This window comes from Oncorhynchus masou, chromosome 13, assembly GCF_036934945.1.
Source record: "Oncorhynchus masou masou isolate Uvic2021 chromosome 13, UVic_Omas_1.1, whole genome shotgun sequence".
Lineage (NCBI taxonomy): Eukaryota > Metazoa > Chordata > Actinopteri > Salmoniformes > Salmonidae > Oncorhynchus > Oncorhynchus masou.
In genome coordinates, this window is record NC_088224.1 from 50,423,833 (window position 1) to 50,447,743 (window position 23,911).

General features: G+C 41.9%; 1 protein-coding gene across 1 annotated transcript in view; it reads right to left on the reverse strand.

Annotated features, from left to right (window-relative positions):
* Window positions 1-288: 288 nt before the first annotated feature.
* The window catches only part of LOC135552512 (dedicator of cytokinesis protein 10-like), a 118,592-nt gene continuing 94,969 nt past the window's right edge, over window positions 289-23,911 (reverse strand). Inside the window, exons 45-56 of the mRNA XM_064984185.1 lie at window positions 23,678-23,893; window positions 21,271-21,328; window positions 20,211-20,309; window positions 17,848-17,954; window positions 17,529-17,651; window positions 17,301-17,414; window positions 12,940-13,086; window positions 10,303-10,513; window positions 9,592-9,782; window positions 8,604-8,704; window positions 2,134-2,272; window positions 289-1,396 (exon numbers count right to left, since the gene is read on the reverse strand). Coding sequence (XP_064840257.1) covers window positions 1,349-1,396; window positions 2,134-2,272; window positions 8,604-8,704; window positions 9,592-9,782; window positions 10,303-10,513; window positions 12,940-13,086; window positions 17,301-17,414; window positions 17,529-17,651; window positions 17,848-17,954; window positions 20,211-20,309; window positions 21,271-21,328; window positions 23,678-23,893 — 1,554 coding nt within the window. The 3' untranslated portion in view covers window positions 289-1,348. The remainder of the gene's footprint in view (window positions 1,397-2,133; window positions 2,273-8,603; window positions 8,705-9,591; window positions 9,783-10,302; window positions 10,514-12,939; window positions 13,087-17,300; window positions 17,415-17,528; window positions 17,652-17,847; window positions 17,955-20,210; window positions 20,310-21,270; window positions 21,329-23,677; window positions 23,894-23,911) is intronic.

The window sequence follows — 23,911 nt, forward strand, 5'->3', positions numbered from 1 at the left end:
CTAACTGACTTGCCAAAACTATAGTTTGTTAGCAAGAAATTTGTGGAGTGGTTGAAAAACAAGTTTTAATGACGCCAACCTAAGTGTATGTAAACTTCGGACATCAACTGTTTGTAACAGTATGTATGTATGTATGTATGTATGTATGTATGTATGTATGTATGTATGTATGTTTGTATGTATGTATGTATGTATGTATGTATGTATGTATGTATGTATGTATGTATGTATGTATGTATGTATGTATGTATGTATGTATGTAAAGAAACATACTACTAGAGATTAATTTTCACTTACCCTGTGGTTTATGGACGTTAACAAATTTTATTTAAATGTTATACATAAAACATTAGTTTAGCCAAACAAAAAATCATATATTTTTTTAAATATTAATAATTCTTATTTACAATTTAAAACAGTACAGTAAATAATAATAACAACATCATCAATCATAAAAATGTTATAAAACAAACTTTCAATTCGAAAATTTGGGAGCTGGGAATTCCAGAATGTTAGGATACAAAGTAGCTATGCGGAGTTGTTCTACATTCAAACAGGAACTCGAGGTGTGTTCAATCAAACAAGAAGTAGGCTACATGTCAATTTGTTCAGCAGGACACAACGTTGTGGAATATTCCGAAATAAATAAATGATGTGGAATAAAACATGTCTCTCTGCCTTATAGAAGGATTCATGTTGGCTGAATCCATAGTATTTCTATCTGCATCATTCAACAATGTTTGGCTACTGAACGTGACCCTAATTTCCTTTATAGAATTCCTTGAACTGTCATTTTACAATAGCTTTTGGAATTGCTTACCCCAGGTGGCAAACATTTGCAGCATAAATATAACCAACAGAATATGGACAAATTGTTGTGACCAGGATTACAAGCAAACTTTTGTCTGTTGAACGCACCTCAAGCTCATTAAGGTCACAAATTTCTAAAGGGATGGGGCTGGGGAGAGAAGGCGTGTGTTGTCTGGGTGTGTGTGTACAGAGTAAGGAGACGAGGTGGTCGGCAGGGGAGTGCAAACATGGATTGAGCCTTAAAAACAAAACAAAGTAACAGTACAGCAGCCTGTTCTACTGAACATCACCAGGACTGCAGACTACCGGGACGCCAGACTACCACAACTCCAGACTACCACGACCAAAGTCTACAGACTTCTGGACTTCCCCATCCACTTCCCTTTTTGCCTCAGTTCCCATAAAGTCACAGTTCCAGTCCCCTGCTCCTTTCTGTATAATTCCTGGCAGGAGGAAGAACGACGTCTGTCACCAGGAGCCATTTTGGGTAAACATGTCCTCCTGGGCACTGTCAGATTCCAGCATGCCTATTGGCTGCTCAGAAGGCGCTGTGTCGTTCTGTTCCTGGTGGTCTTGTGTGAGGGATCTTGGTATGGAGGAGAGACATAGATAGTCAATTAATCTTTCAAATAACACAAACAGACATCTGATGAATGCATGATGCGACCAAGCACGCACACACATATATGCTGAGAGGTTAGTATAATGCACAGCACAGTTCCACTTGCTCCATAATGACAGAGTCGAAAGCATGGTAAAGTGGGTGGGTGGGGGGGGATTGTGTGACGTGCCAGTCTTAGAAACGATAGTGAGGGAGATATTAGAAAGAGGAGCAGAAACTGAATGAGAGGAGTTGTCTATGCAGCTGAGATCCAATGAAAGAGAACAAATGAACAAAGAGAACAACACAAAGTGATGAGACCAAGAGACAAAACTCTAGCTAATCCAGCAAAAGCTCATGTGTAAAAATAAATAATGAAACAATGATATCAGAGAAAGTAATGACGAATTCAAATCAAATCAAATCAAATCTGAATTCAAAAGAATGATGACGTGAGAACAAAACTGTACCACACGAAAGTAAACAAAGACATTGATATGAAGTGTGTGAAGGTTAGTACTGTAAGTAGCTAGGCTAATGACTGAACAGCCCATTGGCCGAATGTATCAAGCTTCTCACAATATGATGTTTTCCTTAAACATCACAATGGGGGGGTGGAAGCTGATCCTAGATCAGTACTCCTATTCTGAGACATTTGATGCATACAGCCTCGGTTGTCTAAAGAAACAACAGTTTCAATGTTTCGGGGCGGTTCCGCAGACCTGCTCATTCATGACGGTGGAGAGCTCTGTGAGCATGTCCCTGTAGTGGGCTCTCATCTCCTCCTGGTACTCCAGCTGGTCCTCCTTGATCAGCCGTTCGTTGACATCCAGCGCCTGGCCGCACGCCTCTGCAAACTGCCTTCAGGGCCAAACAGAGTATGTTAGGGCACTATGAGGGCCAAGAGCTTTCCTGACCATGTGACTTGATCTGGAAAAACTCTGGGTTCTAGTTATCTTGACCTGAATTGACCCCAACCCTTTTGCTGAAGACTTATCAAATGCATCATTGATTTATGTGTGGCGCAGTTGGTAAAAGCGTGGCTCTAGCAACACCAAGCTTGTGGATCCAATTCCCACAGGGGTCACATAACTAGGGCTGTGGTGGTCATGAAATTTCGTCAGCTGGTGATTGTCAGGCAAATAACTGTTGGTCTCACGGTAATTGACCGTTAATATAAATACATTTAGCATCTCCTGGCTTCCTACAAGCCACTGATGCAGACCTTTGGAACATCTACACCTTTAAAAGTAAAATAAATCCATGTAATATAGCCTACACATTCATAACATGTCTAAAGAAACATGATATGAAGAAAATGTAGTCTATTTCAGAAGAACAGAACAGCATACACTGAGTTGTCCTTATGTTAGGTCCTGATCTGGCTATGCCATATGGCTGTTGGCTACATTAGCTGTCAAGATTTCCTTAGAATTCTGTGGCATCATTTTATATTATTTTATAATATGAAGAATACAATTGAACAAAGCGGAATAAAATAGAAAGGATATTTTCTCCAAAAGATTTCAGGGATAGCGCACATGCAGTTATTCTGTACTGAGCGGTTAATTCTTGAAACTCTGGGGGCGCAATTTCATTTTTGGATGAAAAACGTTCCCGTTTTAAACAAGATATTTTGTCACAAAAAGATGCTCGACTATGCATATAATTGATAGCTTTGGAAAGAAAACACTCTGAATTTTCCAGAACTGCAAAGATATTGTCTGTGGGTGCCGTAGAACAGGAGCTACAGGCAAAACCAAGATGAAACGGCAACCAGGAAATGAGCAGGATTTTCGAGGCTCTGTTTTCCATTGTCTCCTTATATGGCTGTGAATGCGAGAGGAATGAGCCTGCCTTATCTATCGTTTCCCCAAGGTGTCTGCAGCATTGTGACGTATTTGTAGGCATATCATTGGAAGATTGACCATAAGAGACTACATTTTCCAGGTGTCCGCCCGGTGTCCTCCGTCGAAATTGGTGCGTCATTTTCAGCTGCTGGTATTTTTCCATGGGATTCTGAGGGGAAAGTAGGCTTCCACGAACGGCATATCAATGAAGAGATATGTGAAAAAACACCTTGAGGATTGATTCTAAACAACGTTTGCCATGTTTCGGTCGATATTATGGAGTTAATTCGGAAAAAGTTTGACGTTTTGGTGACTGAATTTTCGGTTCGTTTCGGTAGCCAAATGTGATGTACAAAACGGAGCGATTTCTCCTACACAAAGATTCTTTCAGGAAAAACTGAACATTTACTATGTAGCTGAGAGTCTCCTCATTGAAAATATCCGAAGCTCTTCAAAGGTAAATTATTTTATTTATTTGGTTATCTGGTTTTTGTGAAAATGTTGCGTGCTAAATGCTACGCAAAATACTAAGCTAGCTTGCAATACTCTTACACAAATGCTTGATTTGCTATGGTTCAAAAGCATATTTTGAAAATCTGAGATGACAGTGTTGTTAAGAAAAGGCTAAGCTTGAGAGCAGGCATATTATTTTCATTTCATTTGCGATTTTCAGAAATCGTTAACGTTGCGTTATGCTAATGAGCCTGAGGCTTTATTCACGATTCCGGATCCGGGATGGGTAGTATCAAGAGTTAACAAAGAAATAGGTACTAAACTCAGCAAAAAAAAGAAATGTCCCTTTTTCAGGACCCTGTTTTTCAAAGATAATTTGTAAAAATCCAAATAACTTCACAGATCTTCATGCTTGTTCAATGAACCATAAATAATTAATGAACATGCACCTGTGGAACGGTCGTGAAGACACTAACAGCTTACAGACAGTAGGCAATTAAGGTCACAGTTATGAAAACTTTGCACACTAAAGTGCCCTTTCTACTGACTCTGAAAAACACTGAAAGAAAGCTGCCCAGGGTCCACCTATGGGCACAAACCCACCGTCACTGGACCAGACAGGACTGGCAAAAAAGTGCTCTTCACTGACGAGTCACGGTTTTGTCTTACCAGGGGTAATGGTCGGATTCACATTTATCGTTGAAGAAATGAGCGTTACACCGAGGCCTGTACTCTGGAGCGGGATCGATTTGGAGGTGGAGGGTCCGTCATGGACTGGAGCGGTGTGTCACAGCATCAACAGGACTGAGCTTGTTGTCATTGCAAGCAATCTGCAAGCATTCACTCTGTGCGTTACAGGGAAGACATCCTCCTCCCTCATCTGGTATCCTTCCTGCAGGCTCATCCTGACATGACCCTCCAGCATGACTATGCCACCAGCCATACTGCTCGTGATTTCCTGCAAGATAGGAATGTCAGTGTTCTGCCAAGCCAGCGAAGAGCCCGGATCTCAATCCCATTGAGCACATCTGGGACCTGTTGGGTCGGAGGGTGAGGGCTAGGGCCATTCCCCCCAGAAATGTCTGGGAACTTGCAGGTGCCTTGGTGGAAGAGTGGGGTAAAATCTCACAGCAAGAACTGGCAAATCTGGTGCAGTCCATGAGGAGGAGATGCACTGCAGTACTTAATGCAGCTGGTGGCCACACCAGATTTATTTATTTATTTTACCTTTATTTTACTAGGCAAGTCAGTTAAGAACAAATTCTTATTTTCAATGACGGCCTAGGAACAGTGGGTTAACTGCCTGTTCAGGGGCAGGACGACAGATTTGTACCTTGTCAGCTCGGGGATTCGAACTTGCAAGCCTTTCGGTTACTAGTCCAACGCTCTAACCACAAGGCTACCCTACCGCCCCTGACTGTTACTTTTGATTTTGACCCCCCCCCCCCATCCCCTTTGTTCATAGAGGCATTGTTCCATTTCTGTTAGTCACATGTCTGTAGAACTTGTTCAGTTTATGTCTCAGTTGTAGAATCTTATGTTCATACAAATATTTACACATGTTCATAAGTTGGCTGAAAATTAAGGCAGTTGACAGTGAGAGGGCATTTCTTTTTTTGATTTTTGATACATTTTAAGGCTGCATGATGCGACTCCAATGATTTGAAAGAAGTCCATGATCGATGCTTTGTTTTTTTTTTACACAGGCTGTACACACTTGGTCAGTACACATTTGTACAAGCTGTACACACTAGATAATGTCTCGAGTTTTCCAGCGGCATCCCCTTTGTGTGGCCATAATGCACCCTTAAAAAATCCATTCCTTTTTGCAGCCCTTCTCCCTGTGTGCTGCCTGCTCCGAAGCACCTCTCACTCACATCGCTTTCCATCTCACATGATCGGGTCTTTCCTCACAGGCTACAATGAAGACAAACACATCCGGGACGCAACTGCGCGCGTCCTTATCCAATTCCGAGGTGCATATTGAAGGTATTGAACTGTCCACATGTACTTTTCGTCAGCCAACAAGATAAGTAGGTCTAACGAACAGCAAACGCACTAGCCTATGTCATTCTACTATCCCCCATAGTACAACAGTTGACCTATTCTATTCTGTGCGAGAAATACATATTCCAAACAGTCTGGGACAGTTGTGGAATGCGATAGATCACAAATTAATACAACTACTAGCATCAAAAACGTTGTTTTTTTACGCACTGAGGCTGATGCAACAGATCAGATTAAAATGTTGATAAATTATTAGGCTATTTCTTCACATTATAAGCGCAGCAATGCGCACATGGCAGTAGGCTATAAGCGCAAATGTTCCATTAGCAGAAAGCACCATTATCAAAAGTGACCACAAATTCAATTATGCATGTAATGCTTTTATTATAAAGGTGCATTTTTATGGTGAAAATTATCTTCCCCAAACTTGAAACTCACGCGCTGCTTATGTGTGCCAGTTAGGATCTACGCCCCTTGTAAAGCAGATTAATGTGCTTAATTATAAGAAGGTTTTTGGCCAATTTAGCTGTGATACATACAAACCTTATCAAAACATGAGGTGTACATCTATGATTCGAAAAAGTCACAAAAAAGGCATTGTTTCTTGCCTTATCCTGGGTATCATTCACAAGTGATAATATATCATTCACAAGTGATAGGCTAATTTTGTCACCCATCAGACTATTCTTGATTTAATCTTGTCTTTACTTATACTAAATAATGTGTGAAATTTTGATTTAGAATGGACCATTATAATGCACCTGTCTCGAAACAGGGGCAGGGGAAAAAAATACGTCTCGTTCTTTGCTTACACTCAGTTTGTAATTTTATAACACACTATTTGCAAAACTGTAAACACAACTCACTGCTTTACACTCAGTTTGCAATTTAATGACACACTTCTAGCAAAACTGTAAACATTGGTCCCTACATTGCTACACTATTTCGCCAATTGCCTTTCCACATTGACAATGTGAAAACACTTTTAGGTGAAGAAGTTAGGGGAGGAGGAGGACGAGAAGGAAGAGGTGGGAGAAGGAGAGGACGGGGAAGAGGAAGGGGAGTCAGGAACACAATAACTGATGAAATAAGAGCGACTGTGATGGACCTTGTTGTCACCCATGGGATGAGCATGAGGAAGGCTGGACAACGGGTTCAACCAAATCTGAGTCACTATACTGTTGCAGGTATCATCCGGATATTTCGAAATGAGTAACTTTAAGTGCTGTAGTCTTACTGGTACAGTATTATGTACTGCACTTCCATAATGAGCAGGATCTATCACTGAAACCATTCAAATGTTTTTACAGAACTGCAAGAAAACCACTATCTGGTGGAAGAGGTGGACTGTTCACCTCAGAGCAGGAGACCCACATTGTACATATGGTCATTGCAAATTACTGCATCAGACTCAGAGAACTGCAGGACCACATAATGTCAGATAACACCATATTCCTAAACGTCAACAGAGTGAGTCTCTCTCTGCACTGTCTCGTCTACTGAAACAGAGTGATGTTAGTTTCCACCGGGCTGCTGTGGTCCGCAATTGGTTCACAGGTCACCCACTTTTCATCTCACTCAATCTCCCCCATACTCTCCGTTCTTGAATCCTATTGAAGAATTCTTCTCTGCATGGCGTTGGTAGGTTTATGATCGCCAGCCCCACCAACGCATACCCCTTCTACAGGCAATGGAGGAGGCTTGTGGAGACATCGATCAGGGGTCATACCAGGCCTGGATACGGCACTCCAGGCCATACTTTCCACGCTGCCTAGCTCAAGACAATATCGCATGTGATGTGAACGAAGTCTTATGGCCAGACCCACAAAGGCAGCGAGATGTAGCCTAATTTTTTTCTGCTCTTTTTTTCCCCGAGCACAAATATTTTTGTTTTTTCTTACTGCGCTTTTGTTGTTTGAGGAGTGTTAGAACATTCTGAGAAAAAACGAAACTTTTCCCCCTTATTTGTATTGATAGTGTGTTATGTTCAGAATACACATCCTTACATGTGGATACCTGTGTGTATGTGTGTTTACTACACGTATAACAAAACTTTATTGCAAACTGCTATGCCCTGCACACAGAAAAAGCAAAAGCCACACAAGTGTTCATTTATACGATCAGTGCGCAGTTGGTGCTTCGTGTGCTTATTCAAGTTATGGTTTGTGTGTACTGTATTGACGCTTTGTTTGAAGAGTTTTGCAAGAATTGTTTGCTGGTTAGATTTAAGGTTTTGTGGTTAGTGTGTAGAGTTTTGCAAAAATAGCCTACAGTTTCAAAGATAGTGCCTAAGCAATCATTAAAAAAAAATATAAATAGTGAATGGAGGACGGTTTTCCTGTCGTTCATTTTCCTGCCAGCCAGGTAGGCTATTACTCCTGTTGTAAAGATAAGCAATGTGCTTAATATTTGCTTAATATTAGGAAAGTTAAAAAATAAATATAGTAGGCCCAGCCTATAGAAAGCTGATGGGATCCTTTTAATAACCATCACTCTGTTTTCTCCGCAGTTGCATAGCCTATAGAAATGTCGCGCAAAACATGAGCTCATGGGCTCTCATGAAGAGTTTGATTAGATTCTCCATTACATTTGCATTGATGTCAATGTGATTAGGGGGACAATAGAGTGCGGAGTACCAGACAGTTAGCAAGTTTGGGAGGCTACTAGCGACCATCAGCAGCATCAGAGCTTGGAGAAGCCTAATTACTGTGACTAAAAGGTCACATGGAATTTGACTGCCTTCATGACTCGTGACCACTAGTGTGGCGGTAGTAATACGGTCACCGCAACAGCCCTAAACAGAGCTATACTAAACATTTACCTTTTGGATAAAAGCATATGCTAAGTGGTGCATAAATCAGGAGAAGTGTTGTGATGAATACCTGAAAATCTCCTTGAGCAGTTTGACTTGGTTGTCAGGGTACCTCTTGGCATTTTTCTCTTCCAGGAAGGCTCGGGCATAGGCCATGGGCCCTGCATTGACCTGTAAGGTAAGTTCATGGTTATTCACATGCACTATTTTCAACAGACACCGCAGTAAGAAGAAGGGAACTGAGGGTAATGCTAATAATGCAATAGGCTAATGCTAGTGATGCAAGAGGCAAATGCTACTGACGCAAGACACTAATGCTAATAGTGATGCTAGAGGCTAATGCAAATTCTGTGGTTGCCATAGCCCCATGAGGTCACTTAGGCAGAGAGCTCCCTTACATCTTGTAAATATTTGTATATAATTAAGATTTTTATGAAATGTCTGAATCACTAGTATACTGACCAGTGCTGTAATCACTGATCAGTATACTTGAAATTCAAAACATTTCATAAAAATATATTAATTATAAAGGTGTTTTTTCCCCCCATGCGTTCCGGTACCTCAGAGCCCCCGCCCCTCTCATGCTCGCTTTTTGTTTGGTACCTCCCGATTTACAAATCAAGCACTGTTCCCGCGAGGCCCCGAGCAAACATTTTTATTTAGGAAAACAGCTAACTTCCCACACTTCCACACATTTTGCCATGGGGCAGAAAGAAAAATGTACAGTTGTATAGCTGATCTCATGCTATTCTACACATTTTCCCATAAGGCTGAGAGAAAAATGTGCCGTTTCATAGCTGCATGGGGGGTACTGTAGATGTGTATCAGCTCAGCTATTTCTGAACTCACTAATGTGTGTATGTGTGTTGTTGTGTGTGAGCGTGTCTGTCTGTCAGTTGTGTCTGTCAGCTCAACTCACTAGAGTGGTAGTGTGTGTGTGTGTGTGTGTGTGTGTGTGTGTGTGTACAGTACGTGTATGTCAGCTCTGCCATGACCTCTCAACAACTCCCTTCTGTGTGTGTCTCTCCATCTTTCTCCTCCTCCACCCCTACCCTTACCTTGACGCTGACGCTACCCTGCAGTTTGAGCTGCAGCCGGATCATGTCAACCTCTGCCGTGGCACACAGCTGGTTGAGCTCGGACACCTTGCAGGACATCTCGTCGATGGCCACCTCGATGGGGTTCATCTCCGTGCTCTGCTGCTCCACCACCTGGATACGCTTTTTCAGGTAGGGGAAGGTGGAGTTCGCTGGGTAGGGAGAAAGAAAGGAAGGGGGAGTAGACACAGAGTATGAGGAACCAATTGGTTAAACCTTGTGGTCCTGGGTGGCTCAGTTGTTAGAGCATGAGGAGGGAGCATAGAGTCAGGGCCGTGGGTTTGATGCCCACTGGGGCTACCCATATGAAAAAATGTATGCTTTGGAGAAAAGTGTCTGCAAGATGGGATATATTTTATTGGGTTTGTTTAGGAATTAATTTGATTTTGAACCTACACCATAACTTTACTGGTCAGAATATTATCGCTGATTACAGCACTGGTCAGTATACTAGTGATTCAGACAGTTACAGCTCAGTGTTTACTGGTCATTCAGACACTTCCTGTTAGTATAATGTACTACCATACAAGCCAATGGCTCAGTGAGTTAGAGCGTCACCTGGGTTGTAGGTTCGAATCCTGCACATTCCACATACTGAATATATGTGAGAGTCAATGTCGACAGCTCTTTCGGATGAAAATATGAGCAAAAATGACCTTTTAAATAACTCACTTGTTAGTATGGTGCGTCTCTTGCACTGCTCCTCCACGTCGCCATGTTTCTTCCCCGACAGAGTGAAAGGCGTCTCGAACACGAAGCGATTGATGTTGTGGTGTCGCTCAAAGTCCGTCTTCTTCTCCTGCTGCTCCTTGTCGTCGAAGTAGGGCACTACGTAGGTCACCTGAATGTAGGCGTACTTGGGGTCCAGGTCTTTAGGATTTACCTGGTGGGATATATCAAACAGAACAATCAGTTCACAGTCTGGGTCGTATTCATTAGGTCGCTACGCAGAAAAACGTGGCAAAACATTTTTGCAATGGAAAATGTTCTGCAAACAAAAATGAGAGTGACTTATGGTGAACGATTGAGTGTATTTTTAGATTTTATTAGGATCCCCATTAGCCGACACCAATGGAGACAGCTAGTCTTACAGGGGTTCGACACACAACAAAAAAAATACTTTACAGACTAAATACTTTAGAATTGACATGCATTTAAAACATTAACATGTATGAAGCTATTGCTTACATACAGATGTCGTATCTTAATTTGATCATCCTGCTGTTACAGAAATTTTCCTGTACAGCTGGAAATGCAAACTTGTAGTGTATTTGAGGTTTAAAAGGCTTCTAAAGTTTGTAATTTACACTTTAAAATGTCAGACTTGACATGCCCTAATGAAACATTTATCAACCCCTACACATTTATTTTCATGAATTATAACACACAATCATTTACATTTCCTGTTGCTGTAGGATTATTTTCCTGCTGTAGCAAACAGGCTCATATTAAGATCCTACATCTGTACACACAAAAAGTAGGTCACATGAGGGAGAGGCGTTGTGCCGTGAGGTGTTGCTTTATTTGTTTTTTGAAAACAAGTTTGCTGTTCACTTGCGCTATATGAGTTCCATGCAATCATGGCTCTGTATAATATTGTACGTTTCCTTGAATTTGTTCTGGACCTGGAGACTGTGAAAAGACTGCTGTTGGCATGTCTGGTGGGTAAGTGTGTGACAGTGCTGTGTGTAAGTTGACTATGCAAACCATTTGGAATTTCCAACACATGCAGTCAGTCTCTCCTCAACTCTTAGCCAAGAGAAACTGGCATGCATAGTATTGATATTAGCCCTCTGATTACAACGAAGAGCAAAAAGTGACGCTCTGTTCTGGGCCAGCTGCAGCTTAACTAAGACCTTCTTTGCAGCACTGTTTTTTTTCACTTGGCTCCCCACACCTCCTGGCCAATGGTCATGCTGCTCTCCCTATGGTCATTCCCCCACACTCCCTAAACAGTCTTTACTCTGCCTCCAACCCAATGGACATTTATTTATTCATCACTGCTACAGTTCTGATATATGTAGTGTAATTTCAATAAATTTTTTAAATTACAATTTTCATTATTTTATTTCACTTACTCCTTCTTGTTGGAACTCGGAGCCTAAGATTTTCACTGTACTCTGCAATCACACCTGCAACCCCTGTACATGTGACCTTTAAACAATCCGAATCTCTGAATCATATGACTGGACAAAAATCAAGATGAGATAAAACTACAACCTGCAGGACTTGCTTTGTGTGGTGTCAAAAAAAAAGCAAAGATCTCTCCCCATCTTTACAACCATTGAATCTACAGTATATGTGTTGACCATGACAGTTTACAATCTAAGGTAACACCAAGTCATTTCGTCTCCTCAACTTGCTCAACATCCATACCATTCATTACCAGGTTCAGCCGATGTCTAGAACTTAGCACCAAATACACTGCTGTTAGTTTTAGAGATGTTCAGGACCAGTTTATAACTGGCCACCGTTTCAAAAACTGACTGCAACTCTTTGTTTAGGGTTGCAGTAACTTTACTAGCTGTGGTTGCTGACCTATAGGTCTGGAAGAAAACTAACACATTTAGATTTTTGAGTGTAACACCCCATTAATTGCGATTCTGGCCCTTTAATTGCACATCTAGCGAGTGAGGAACGAGCAGTATGATGTGCCGGTCAAGCGATGCTGCTCATTTCATAGCAAAGTTCGATACAAATGATATACTTACTCATGATATACTTCTGCCAGGCAAACCTACTTTTCAGTTAACGTTTAATTGAGACGGTTATCACATCAACTGGCTACACCAGGAGTAAAAGACAAAACGTGCGCACCACACAGACAGACGGGGGCAATATTACTAGAAATTAATTGACAGATATAGTGTTAGGTTTGGCTTTTTAAGCCAATAACCAGGGGTGTCATGTTGTGTTGATTACCTAGTAGTTGGGAGCTGGCAATGTCTGATACTTGTGAGATTTGTTTATGACAGTTTGCGATGGAACACGTGAAACTTGCATATGCTTTCAGAATTGTTTGGTGAGCTACTCATACAGTAGGTGGGCTGCGAGTTACTGGTAGTTTCACAATCGACCTGTTGGAGCCCATGGTCTAAATGAATCACTACTTCACTGGCTGCTTTTCTGTGGAGAAAGATTGCTGTCAAAATGTAGCAGTACATGAATTCATTTACAACATTTTGACAACAATCTTTCTATGAAAGAAACAGAGACAAGTACTAAAGAGTGCGAAACACTTTGAATAATACTGTATATGAAACATATAGATGTGACAGTGTTTGAAAGCTGGGGGGGAAGTAGACTGACCTTGTTGGAGTCCTGGATCATCTTGACGTTGTCGGTCCCAAACTTGTCTGAGTAGAGTTTGAGGAGCCTCTGGGAGATCTCGGACAGTCCTGTCAGCTTAGGCTCCTTATAGATGAACTCTTTACTCTCCTCCTCCTCAAAGAACCCCTGTTACAGAAACACCATTTTACCCAACCACCTTTGTGTGTGTGTATGTGTGTGTGTGTGTGTGTATGCTTGTCTGTGCTTCTGACTGTAAGTCACTCTGAATAAGAGCTTTTGTTGTAAAATGTAATGTAAATGTGTGTGTGTGTGAGTGTCTGTTTGTCTGAATGCAATGCCTGCGTCAATACTTTGAAGAGTATGTATATGTGCGTGTATTGTTTAGAAACTGTATCCCTTTGTTTTCTTTCTTCATCCCTTAGCTGAATATTAATAACCCTTAACTGGAATTTCTAGGCTCACATCACCCCTTAGTGGTTTACTGCGCTTCCCTATCAGTCAGGTCATGTGTTTCTTAGTGTTAGGTCAGCTTGTTAGAACACAATTGTAATCACAAAAGTTACTGACAAAATTGCAATGTTATTTTCTGGATAAAACAGAGGCCACGTAGAGGTCATTCTCAAAGCACCGTGGGGTCAAAGGGCAATGAGGGTTATTTTCAGACAGTGTGTTCTTTCCTATAGAAAACTTCCTGGGCTCTGTCTCAATGAGTCTTTCTTCAATTCCTGGCATCCTATATCGTCCATCCCTCCTTTTAATTCATTTTTTGTACTTTAACCCATTTTTCTCCACAATTTTGTGATATCCTTCAGGTAGGTAGTTAGATAGCTGAGAGAGGCGAAGGTCAAGAGCCTGCATCCCCCGAAACACGACCCTGCCAACCCGCATTGCTTCTTGAAACACAGATCACTTAACCCAGAAGCACCCATGTGTCAGAGGAAAACACCATCCAGATGGCGACCGGGGTCAGCTTGCAGGTGCCTGGCCCCCCACAAGTAGTCGCTAGAGTGCGATGGGACAAGGAAATGGACCAAACCTTCCCCTTACTTAGACGACGCTGGAATTGTACACCGCCTCATGGGTCTCCCGGTCACGGTCGGCTGTAACACAGCCTGGGATTTAACCCGAGTCTGTAGTGACGCCTCAAGCACTGAGATACAGTGCCTTAGACTGCTGTGCCACTCGGGAGGCCCTCATCTCTTTCTTAACCTTATTGGAGGAAAAGGTCCAAGGTAAGGTTGAATGGTGGGAACTCGGTTACTGAGGTTTACTGCCCAAAACCACTACCTTTTCCTAGGATAAATAACTGTATAATGCATGTAGACCTATCATCTCATCATGGTACATTTTTTTCTTGTGACAAGTAGGCCTGCATTTTCTTCAGGATAGCCCAAGCTACAGTAATATAAGGACTGAATGTGCTTCTCATTTACACATCTCTATTTGGCTTTCGGGGGTCACCTTCATTTTTTATTGTAGAGTCCTGTGTGGCTCAGTCGGTAGAGCATGGCGCTTGCAACGCCAAGCGTCGTGGGTTCGATTCCCGCTGGGACCACCCATATGTAAAAAAGTAGTGGCCCCAGCCGACTTGTAAGTCGCTTTGGACAAAAGCGTCTGCTAAATGGGATATATTATTGTAAAGATTTCATTTTTTAATTGCAGCTGCAGAGTTTTGAAATAGCCTATCATTCGAATAATAATGTATTGCTTTAAATCAGATCATGTGTGAGCAGTCTGTTCAAGATTGATTTAGACAGTACCAGTCAAAAGTTTGGACACACCTACTCATTCCAGGGTGTTTCTTTATTTGTACTATTTTCTACATTGTAGAATAATAGTGAAGACATCTAAACTATGAAATAACACATGGAATCCTGTAGTAACCAAATAATTGTTAAACAAATACAAATATATTTTATATTTGAGATTCTTCCATGTTGCCACCCATTGCCTTGATGACAGCTGTGCACACTCTTGGCATTCTCTCAACCAGCTTCACCTTTGCAGAGTTGCAAAGAAAAAGCAATATGTCAGACTGGCCAATAAAAATAAATGATTAAGATTGGCAAAAGAACACAGACACTGGACAGAGGAACTCTACCTAGAAGGCCAGCATTCCGGAGTCGCCTCTTCACTGTGGACGTTGAGACTGGTGTTTTGCAGGTACTATTTCATGATGCTGCCAGTTGAGGACTTGTGAGCCATCTGTTTCTCAAACTAGACACTCTAATGTACTTGTCCTCCTCTTTCTATTCTGGTTAGTGCCAGTTTGCGTTGTTCTGTGAAGGGAGTAGTATACAGCATTGTGCAAGATCTTCAGTTTCTTGGCAATTTCTCGCATATAGCCTTCATTTCTCAGAACAAGAATAGACTGACAGGTTTCAGAAGAAAGTACTTTGTTTCTGGCCATTTTGAGAGTGTAATCAAACCCACAAATGCTGATGCACCAGATACTCAACTAGTCTAAAGAAGGCCAGTCTTATTGCTTCTTTAAATCAGGACAACAGTTTTCAGCTGTAATAACATAATTGCAAAAGGGTTTTCTAATGATCAATTAGCCTTTTAAAATGATAAACTTGGATTAGCTAACACAACATGCCATTGGAACACAGGAGTGATGGTTGCTGATAATGGCCTTTTACGCCTATGTAGATATTCCATAAAACAATTGTCAGTTTCCAGCTACAATAGTAATTTACAGCATTGGAGCCAGTTTGTGCTGTTCTGTGAAGGGAGTAGTGCACAGCGTTGTACAAGTGGACAAAAAAAGTGATTTTCTTTCAAAAACAATGACATTTCTAAGTGACCCCAAACCTTTGAATGGCTACGTATATGTCCTAGCCTACCTCTTTCAGGTAATGAATGATGGATTATGCATAATAAGCTTCTAACTAGCCTCTGTCTCCTGCGCAATATGCACACACCTGGGCTCCTCTGGCCTCTCTCCTTAGCTCTTGGAGTCCCATGCAGGAAAAGCTAGACTAGAATAGCTTGCTGAATTTGTTATGTTTTTTCTGTCGTGCGTAATGTGCAGTAGCCTACATTATCATATATGTATTGGATAATGGCACAATCATTTCGGCTTTTTTGGGCTTGGGCTCATAAAATGTCTTTAATGTATGGCTCATTAGGCTTGAATTTTCGATCAAAGCGGCTAAGAGGGGATGAGAGGAATTGAGGAGTGATCAGTTGAGAAAGAGCCCTACATTCCAACATTCATGACCAGGGCCCGCATTCATAAAGTGCCTCAGAGTAGGAGTGCTGATCTAGGATCAAGTCGCCCCTCTTATTCATTATGACTTAAAATGCTAAACAGATCCTAAAATCAGCAGTCCCACTCTGAGATGCTTTGTGAATACAGGCCCTGGTCTGGCATGCCTGCATGTATACTGCTATGTCATCTTGACACCAACTGTTCTAAGATCTGTTCAAAGGAGCTAGAGATTAGAGAATGGGATCGTTGAGGGGAAAAATATTACTGGAGATTATAGGATGTAGGTATCGTGGTCAATTCTATTTAAATTCCTTCAACTCAGGAAGTAAACTGAAATTCCAATTTCCTAATTTTCCTAATTTCTTTTCAATGAGGGAAATGTACATTCTGCTTTATTCCTGAATTGACTGAATTGATATATAATCGACCCCAAACCCAGGTATAGGTATACATATCATGTAACAATATCATGTAACAATATGTATACAGCATATATCTAGGAAGAAAGGTTAGAGAAGCTACTACCAGTGAAGGGAGAAGAGAGAAGGTAAGCGGAACAAAAAAGATCGGAAACATAAAAGAGAGACAAAAACTTACCGCAATCTTGATACAGAAAAACCAAAAGGAAGAAAAGAAAAAGAGCAGATGGAGGAATTAAAGAGACTGACTAGAATTAAAGAGACTGACTATTAAAGAGACTGATCCACCCCTCTTTCCGTTCACCAAAGGTTAAATGTCTAAAGGATTCAGGCTCTTCTAAGATGTGTCCAACCAGCTTTGTGAATGTAGAAGTTTGACGTCCTTTACGGGACAAAATACTCGGTGAGACTGGGTTCGTACCAGAGGGCTATAGCTATAGCATGTACTGACTAGCTATCAAGCTAGTCAAAGCTAGTCGAAGCTAGTTTAGCATCGCGCTGTGACATCATTCCTCCTCCCCTGAGACCTAAAAGACTGAATCCCAGAGCAGGGATGGTACACGCTAGCCTGAGTGCCAGTCTGTGTGTGCGATCCAGATCGATGCCAAACATGACAATGAGTAACAAGGAGTTAGCATGATAGCACAAACAGACTGTCACTCAGGCTAGGTACACAGTACACACACATCTATCGATAAGGTGTGTTTGTCATTTTCAGTGTCTTCAGTGGCTCAGATGGCACTTACCAGTCCGTAGAACGCCACGCGGTAGTATCGGCCAAACAGACGCTTCTCAGAGTTCACGACCTCTGTCACCTTCAGGTAGGAGCGGTGAATGTCGTAGTACAGCTCCGATAGCCTCTGTGGATCACACACACACAATGTCAATCACATCTGATATTACTTCTGATCTCCTTCTTGTCAGAGTGTTTCTGGCCTGGTCAAGAAATAACCTTGTCCTTTCCCCCCGGTCACCTTGAAATCTCGCCTCTTCTCAAAGACAGCGATGACGGGTTTGTTGATATCGGCGATGAGCTCGTGCCTCTCAGACTTCCACAGGTAGTCCACACACAGCTCCAGCTGCTCCACTAGAGTGTCCTACATACACAGGAAGGTTAGGATCTGTGTAGCATTTGAAGTCTAAATGAATAAGAGGGGCGACCTGATCCTAGATCGACACTCCTACTCTGAGACACTTTATGAATACGGGCCCAGGCTCTGAACTGCATTGTCATTGAATGATCTTCCAAATCTATACAATTTTTTGTACTGCAGCCAGTGGTGGTGAGGGTACCTCAGTGTAGGGGGTATCCTGAGTCCCGGTGTCCTCTTTCATGGCCCCCTCTTCCTTCACGTTCGGTGAGATGCACAGGAAGGCCGCCCAGCCCATGGAGAAGGTCGCTGAGGTTTCAAACAGGATATGACATCAGAGAAGGAGGGACATAGGAGCAGAGAGCTCATAGTAACAACATGTTGTCACTCTCTTCTTTATGCTTCTGTGCATTTTATCATCCAATGGTATGAACCCATACACCACACACACACACACACACACACACACACACACACACACACACACACACACACACACACACACACACACACACACACACACACACACACACACACACACACACACACACACACACACACACACACACAGAGGTACTTAACCTTCCTTGTGTTCCATATCAACAAACCCAAACAAAGAACAGTCACTCCATTCATTGTGAACATGCTTTCTTTACACATATCAAGTGAAACGTTGGTGGACATCAATAAAGGCATCTCAAAAGGCAAGGTAGACCACAGACATCCAGACATCTTTCAATAGCAAAGGCAAATCAGTGGACATTATACCTGCCTGGACATTCTGCTAGTCTTTTGAGTCATGAGGTATGTTCAGCATACCACTTAGAATGCATGTCCAATACATTGCTTTGTTCTAAGTGGTATGGCTAAGCCATTGCAGTGGACTTCAAAACACTGTGCATCTGTAATAATTCAGATTCCATTTTGCTAGTTACAGTCAAAGTTTGGTCCTAGTATTTTTAAGTAAACTGTTTTCACTGTCTATATTGTATACTTGTATATAGATTATGTGTACGTTCTATATACTCTGTTTATTGCTGTCAGCACCATTTCACAAGGTTAAATTCCTGGTAGATGTACACTTTACATACACTTAGGTTGGAGTCATTGAAACTTGTTTTTCAACCACTCCACAAATTTCTTGTTAAAAAACTATAGTTTTGGCAAGTCGATTAGGACATCTACTTTGTGCATGACAAGTAATTTTCCCAACAATTATTTACAGACAGATTATTTCCCTTATAATTCATTGTATCACAATTCCAGTGGGTCAGAAGTTTACATACACTAAGTTGACTGTGCCTTTAAACAGCTTGGAAAAGTCCAGAAAAGTATGTCATGGCTTTAGAAGCTTCTGATGGGCTAATTGACATAATTTGAGTCAATTGGAGGCGTACCTGTGTATGTATTTCAAGGCCGACATTCAAACTCAGTGCCTCTTTGCTTGACATCATGGGAAAATCAAAAGAAATCAGCCAAGACTTCAGAAAAAAAATCATAGAAATCCACAAGTCTGGAAATTTCCAAACGCCTGAAGGTACCATGTTCATCTGTACAAACAATAGTATGCAAGTATAAATACCATGGGACCACGCAGCCGTCATACCACTCAGGAAGGAGACGCGCTCTGTCTCCTAGAGATGAACGTACTTTGGTGCGAAAAGTGCAAATCAATCCCAGAACAACAGCAAAGGACCTTATGAATTGCTGTTAGGAATTTTATGAATAAATGACTAAACAATATCCCCATTTTAAATAGAACTGTAACTAAGTAAACTTATACACTGTTTTATTATATCTGATTAACAATATGAATTCATAAGTGAGGGATTGATAAGGCAGTGAGTGCATTCCCAGGTTCTCTGTTAACTAGAACGGTCAGCTAAGTGGTGATCGATAATGGTGAGGGGTCAAGAGTTAATTCAGTTTTATTGTGTGTTCTGTGTGTGCGCTAGTGGGTCGGAATGAACTTTTAAACTTGCTCTGTCTTGGTCGGGAGGAGGAGATTCATTCTAGAACCTGTGACGTCATATTTTGTATATAAACTGTTGTTCGTGGTTACATGGCAGCGTGCTCCGAGAATAAATACCATTATCTATTTTTGATAAGACTGGTCTCCGTCTATTTTATGCAAATAAGAATCTTACAAATACTCATAAAATAGACTAAGTGAATTAATAATGAAATTATATCAACAGGTACAAGAGTGTGTGTATATATATATAAATGCAATGCTACCAAATACTAATTGAGTGTATGTAAACTTCTGACCCACTGGGAATGTGATGAAATAAATTAAATCTGAAATAAATCAATTCTCCCTACTATTATTATGACATTTCACATTCTTAAAATAAAGTGGTGATCCTAACTGACCTAAGACAGGGCATTTTTACTAGGATTAAATGTCAGGAATTGTGAAAATGTTTAAATGTATTTGGCTAAGGTGTACGTAAACTTCCGACTTCAACTGTAAATGTACGAATAAAGTTCTGATTCTGAAGTAAGCAAAGCTTGAATCGCCCCCAACCTTTACACATCCCTGTTCCATGGCGGCACACTCACTTTCTCCATCTCGGGGGGTTAGTAAGGGGCTACAGTTAATGACATTGGGCTCCTCAGGAACCACACTTGACATCCTGGCCTTGTCAAGTTTCCAGTAGCCTGCGTTATAAGGAGGAGTATAGGAGTTTACTGTACACAATGTAACTTTCCACTTGCTGTTTTGCCTTTTTTCACTTCACGACAAGCCAGTGCTTCACAGGGCATGCTTTCCACACCCGGCGTGTGGCGGCAGAAAGAGAGAGAGTGATGACGGCTCGTGCGCTGAACGGTGAAGCATGCATAGGCTAGCAAGCACATACCCGCGCAGATGGAAACACCGAGTTCCCGTGTCATAGTAGCACATACCATACATGAGAAGATGTGAAGTCACACTCACAGCAGCAGACACTGTCTAAATCCCAAATGGCACCCTATTTCCTATGTAAGTGCACTACTTTTGTCCAGGGAATATGGTGCTATTTGGGATGCAGCCTATGTTTGTGTATGAGAGAGTAAAGAGTGGATGGCCAGTACTGTAGCACATAGAGGCCTCTGTGTGCTGATTGGATGATGTCATTGTTTCCAGACACTCGAGTTGTGAGAGAGCACACAGAGCTCAGCTCTGACTAACCTCTCTTCTCACACACACACACTAAGTAATATGCCAACACACAAAAGCATGCACACATACACAGTGTATAACAAACCCACAAGCACATGTATACACAAACACACGCACAGACACAAGCATACACGCACACACATCAACCTACTCATACCATTTCCACACCTACACAAGCAGAAGAACTAGTTAGAAACAAATGTTTGCACCGAGGCTACAGTAGCCATATGCACAAAGTGCTGAATGATGATGTCACACATGCTGTCCAGCCAATTGATGGACAGAAGTGGCCAGAAGACTCACAAGCAAAGAGGTTATAGGTTCTCCACACACACATGCTGGAGAGAACACGCATGCATACACACACACACACACACACACACACACACACACACACACACACACACCAGAAGCTTGTTAGCAGTACTGCCATGTTATGGCCCACCGGGCTGTGCTCACCTCTCCTCTTGAGGGACTCAGCGATCAGGGCTGAGATGTGGATGTAACACATGGCCGCCTGAGCGACAGAGGAACAGGAGGAAAGGAGGTGAACAGTTTAATCACAGATACCATCACATCATTAACTGGGCGTCTCGGAGTAGGAGGGCTGATCTACGATCAGTTTGGACTTTTAATTCACAATGAATAAAATTACCTGGATTACATTGACAGTGGGTGAGATGATTCTAGATCAGCACTCCTACTCTGAGATGGCCCCTGAACACTATCTCATGGTAACAAACCTAGTCTTGGAAAGTGCATTATAAACACTTCCAATGGAGGTAGGCTTCTTGAGACTGTGGCAGTCTGAACAAGTTTGAATTACCCGCTAAAATTGATGCTATGGTGTCAGAGGTGGGATGGTACAGTGGGTATAATAAGTATTCACCCCCTTAGATTTCTACACATTTTATTGTGTTAAAAAGTGACTTTAAAATAGATTTAATTGTGATTTTTTCTTCTTCTTAAAAAGTAATAAAAAATGAAAACACAAATATTCCTTGATTAGATGTAATCACCTCTGGCAATTATTACAGCTGTGAGTCTTCTTGGGTTTGTCTCAAAGAGCTTTGCACACCTGGACTGTGCAATATTTGGCCATTAGGTGTTGGGGGTCATGGCTACACAGAAATGTTCAAGTCTTGCCATAGATTTGAAATCAGATTTAAGTCAAAACTGTAACTTGGCCACTCAAGCACATTCACTGTCTTCTTGGTAACCAACCCCATTGTAGATTTGGCCTCGTGCTGTACGTTATTGTCCTACTGAAAGGTGAATTTGTCTCCCAATGTCTGGTGGAAAGCAGACTGAAGCAGGTTTTCCTCTAGGATTATGCCTGTGTTTAGCTTCATCCCGTTTCTTTTTATCCTGAAAAACTGGGCAGTCTTTGCCGATGTCGAGCATACCCATACCATGATGCAGCCACCACCATGCTTGAAAATAAGGAGGCAGTCACTCACTGATGTGTTGTCATAAGGCTTTGCATGTAGACCAAAAAGTTTATTGTTGCAAACTGGATGCATGTATTGCAATATTTTTATTCCGTATATATCCATTCTTCTTTTCACTGTCATTTAGGTCATTATTGTGGAGTAACTACAATATTGTTGATCCACCCTCCGTTTTTTCTCCCGTCACAGCCATTGAACTCTGAACTCAGCCATTTTACAACTGAACTACACTGAAGAAAAATATAAACGCAACATGTAAAGTGTTGGCCCCGTGTTTCATGAGCTGAAATAAAAGATTCCCAAAATGTTCCATATTTGTTTACATCCCTGTTAGTGATCATTTCTCCATTGCCATGATAATTCATACAATGGACAATAAAAGGCCACTCTAAAATGTGCAGTAAATGTCACACAACACGATGCCTCAAGTTTTGAGGGAGTTGGCATGCTGACTGCAGGAATGTCCACCAGAGCTGTTGCCAGATCATTTATTGTTAATTTCTCTACAGTAAGCCGACTTCCAACATTGTTTTGTAGAATTTGTCAGTACGTTCAACGCCTCACAACCGCAGATCACATGTAGCCACTCCAGCCCAGGACCTCCACATCTGGCTTCTTGACCTGCGGGTCGTCTGAGACCAGCCACCTGCACTGATGAAACTATGGATTTGCACAACAGAAGAATTTCTGCACAAAGGGCAACTGGCGGGGGAATGGGCTTCAGGGAAGCTCATCTGCATCCTCGTAGTCCTCACCAGGGTCTTGACCTGACTGCAGTTTGGCGTTGTAAACGACTTCAGTGGGAAAATGCTCATCTTTGATGGCCACTTGCACACTGGAAGTGTGCTCTTCACGGATGAATCCCGGTTTCAATTGTACCAGGTAGATGGTACGTGTATGGCATTGTGTGGGCAAGCGATTCGCTGATGTCAACGTTGTGAACAGAGTTCCCCATGGTGGCAGTGGGATTATGGTATGGGCAGGCATAAGCTACAGACAACGAATCACAATTGTATTTTATTGATGGCAATTTGAATGCGAAGAGATACCATGATGAGATCCTGAGGAACATTGTCATGCCATTCATCTGATCATTTGATCAGTGTAATTTAGTCTTGCCTAAACAAAGGGGAGGAATACTTATTCCACAGCTATTTTTTTAGTTATTTAAATGTGTAAACTTCTGTAGAATTTTCTTTTCACTTCGACATTATAGAGCATTTTGCGCAGATCTATGACAACAAAATATATAATTCATTTCAGTCCCACTTTGTAACGCAACAAAAGGTGAAAAAAATCCAAGGGGGTGAATACTTATATGATACCCACTGTACATACCTCTGTACCCTGTATACACAACATAGCATCAGATCACACAACCCATAACATATCCCAGTAACCCAGTCCTACTGTACCTCGGAGAGGTCTCCGTTGCGGACGTGTATCTTGGCCATGCTCTCCAGCCAGGTGCGCCGGAGCTCGGGGGTGCTGGCGTAGGAGTTGGCCAGGCTGTACTGCAGGTCCACCAGCATCTCCGGGTCCTTCTCGTGCTCCTTCATCTGGGACGTGGCCATCAGCACCGTGCGGATCCGCTTGGTCAAGTCTTTCACCTCGGCAGGGAGCGGTGTGTTCTGGGAGGGCGGATGGAT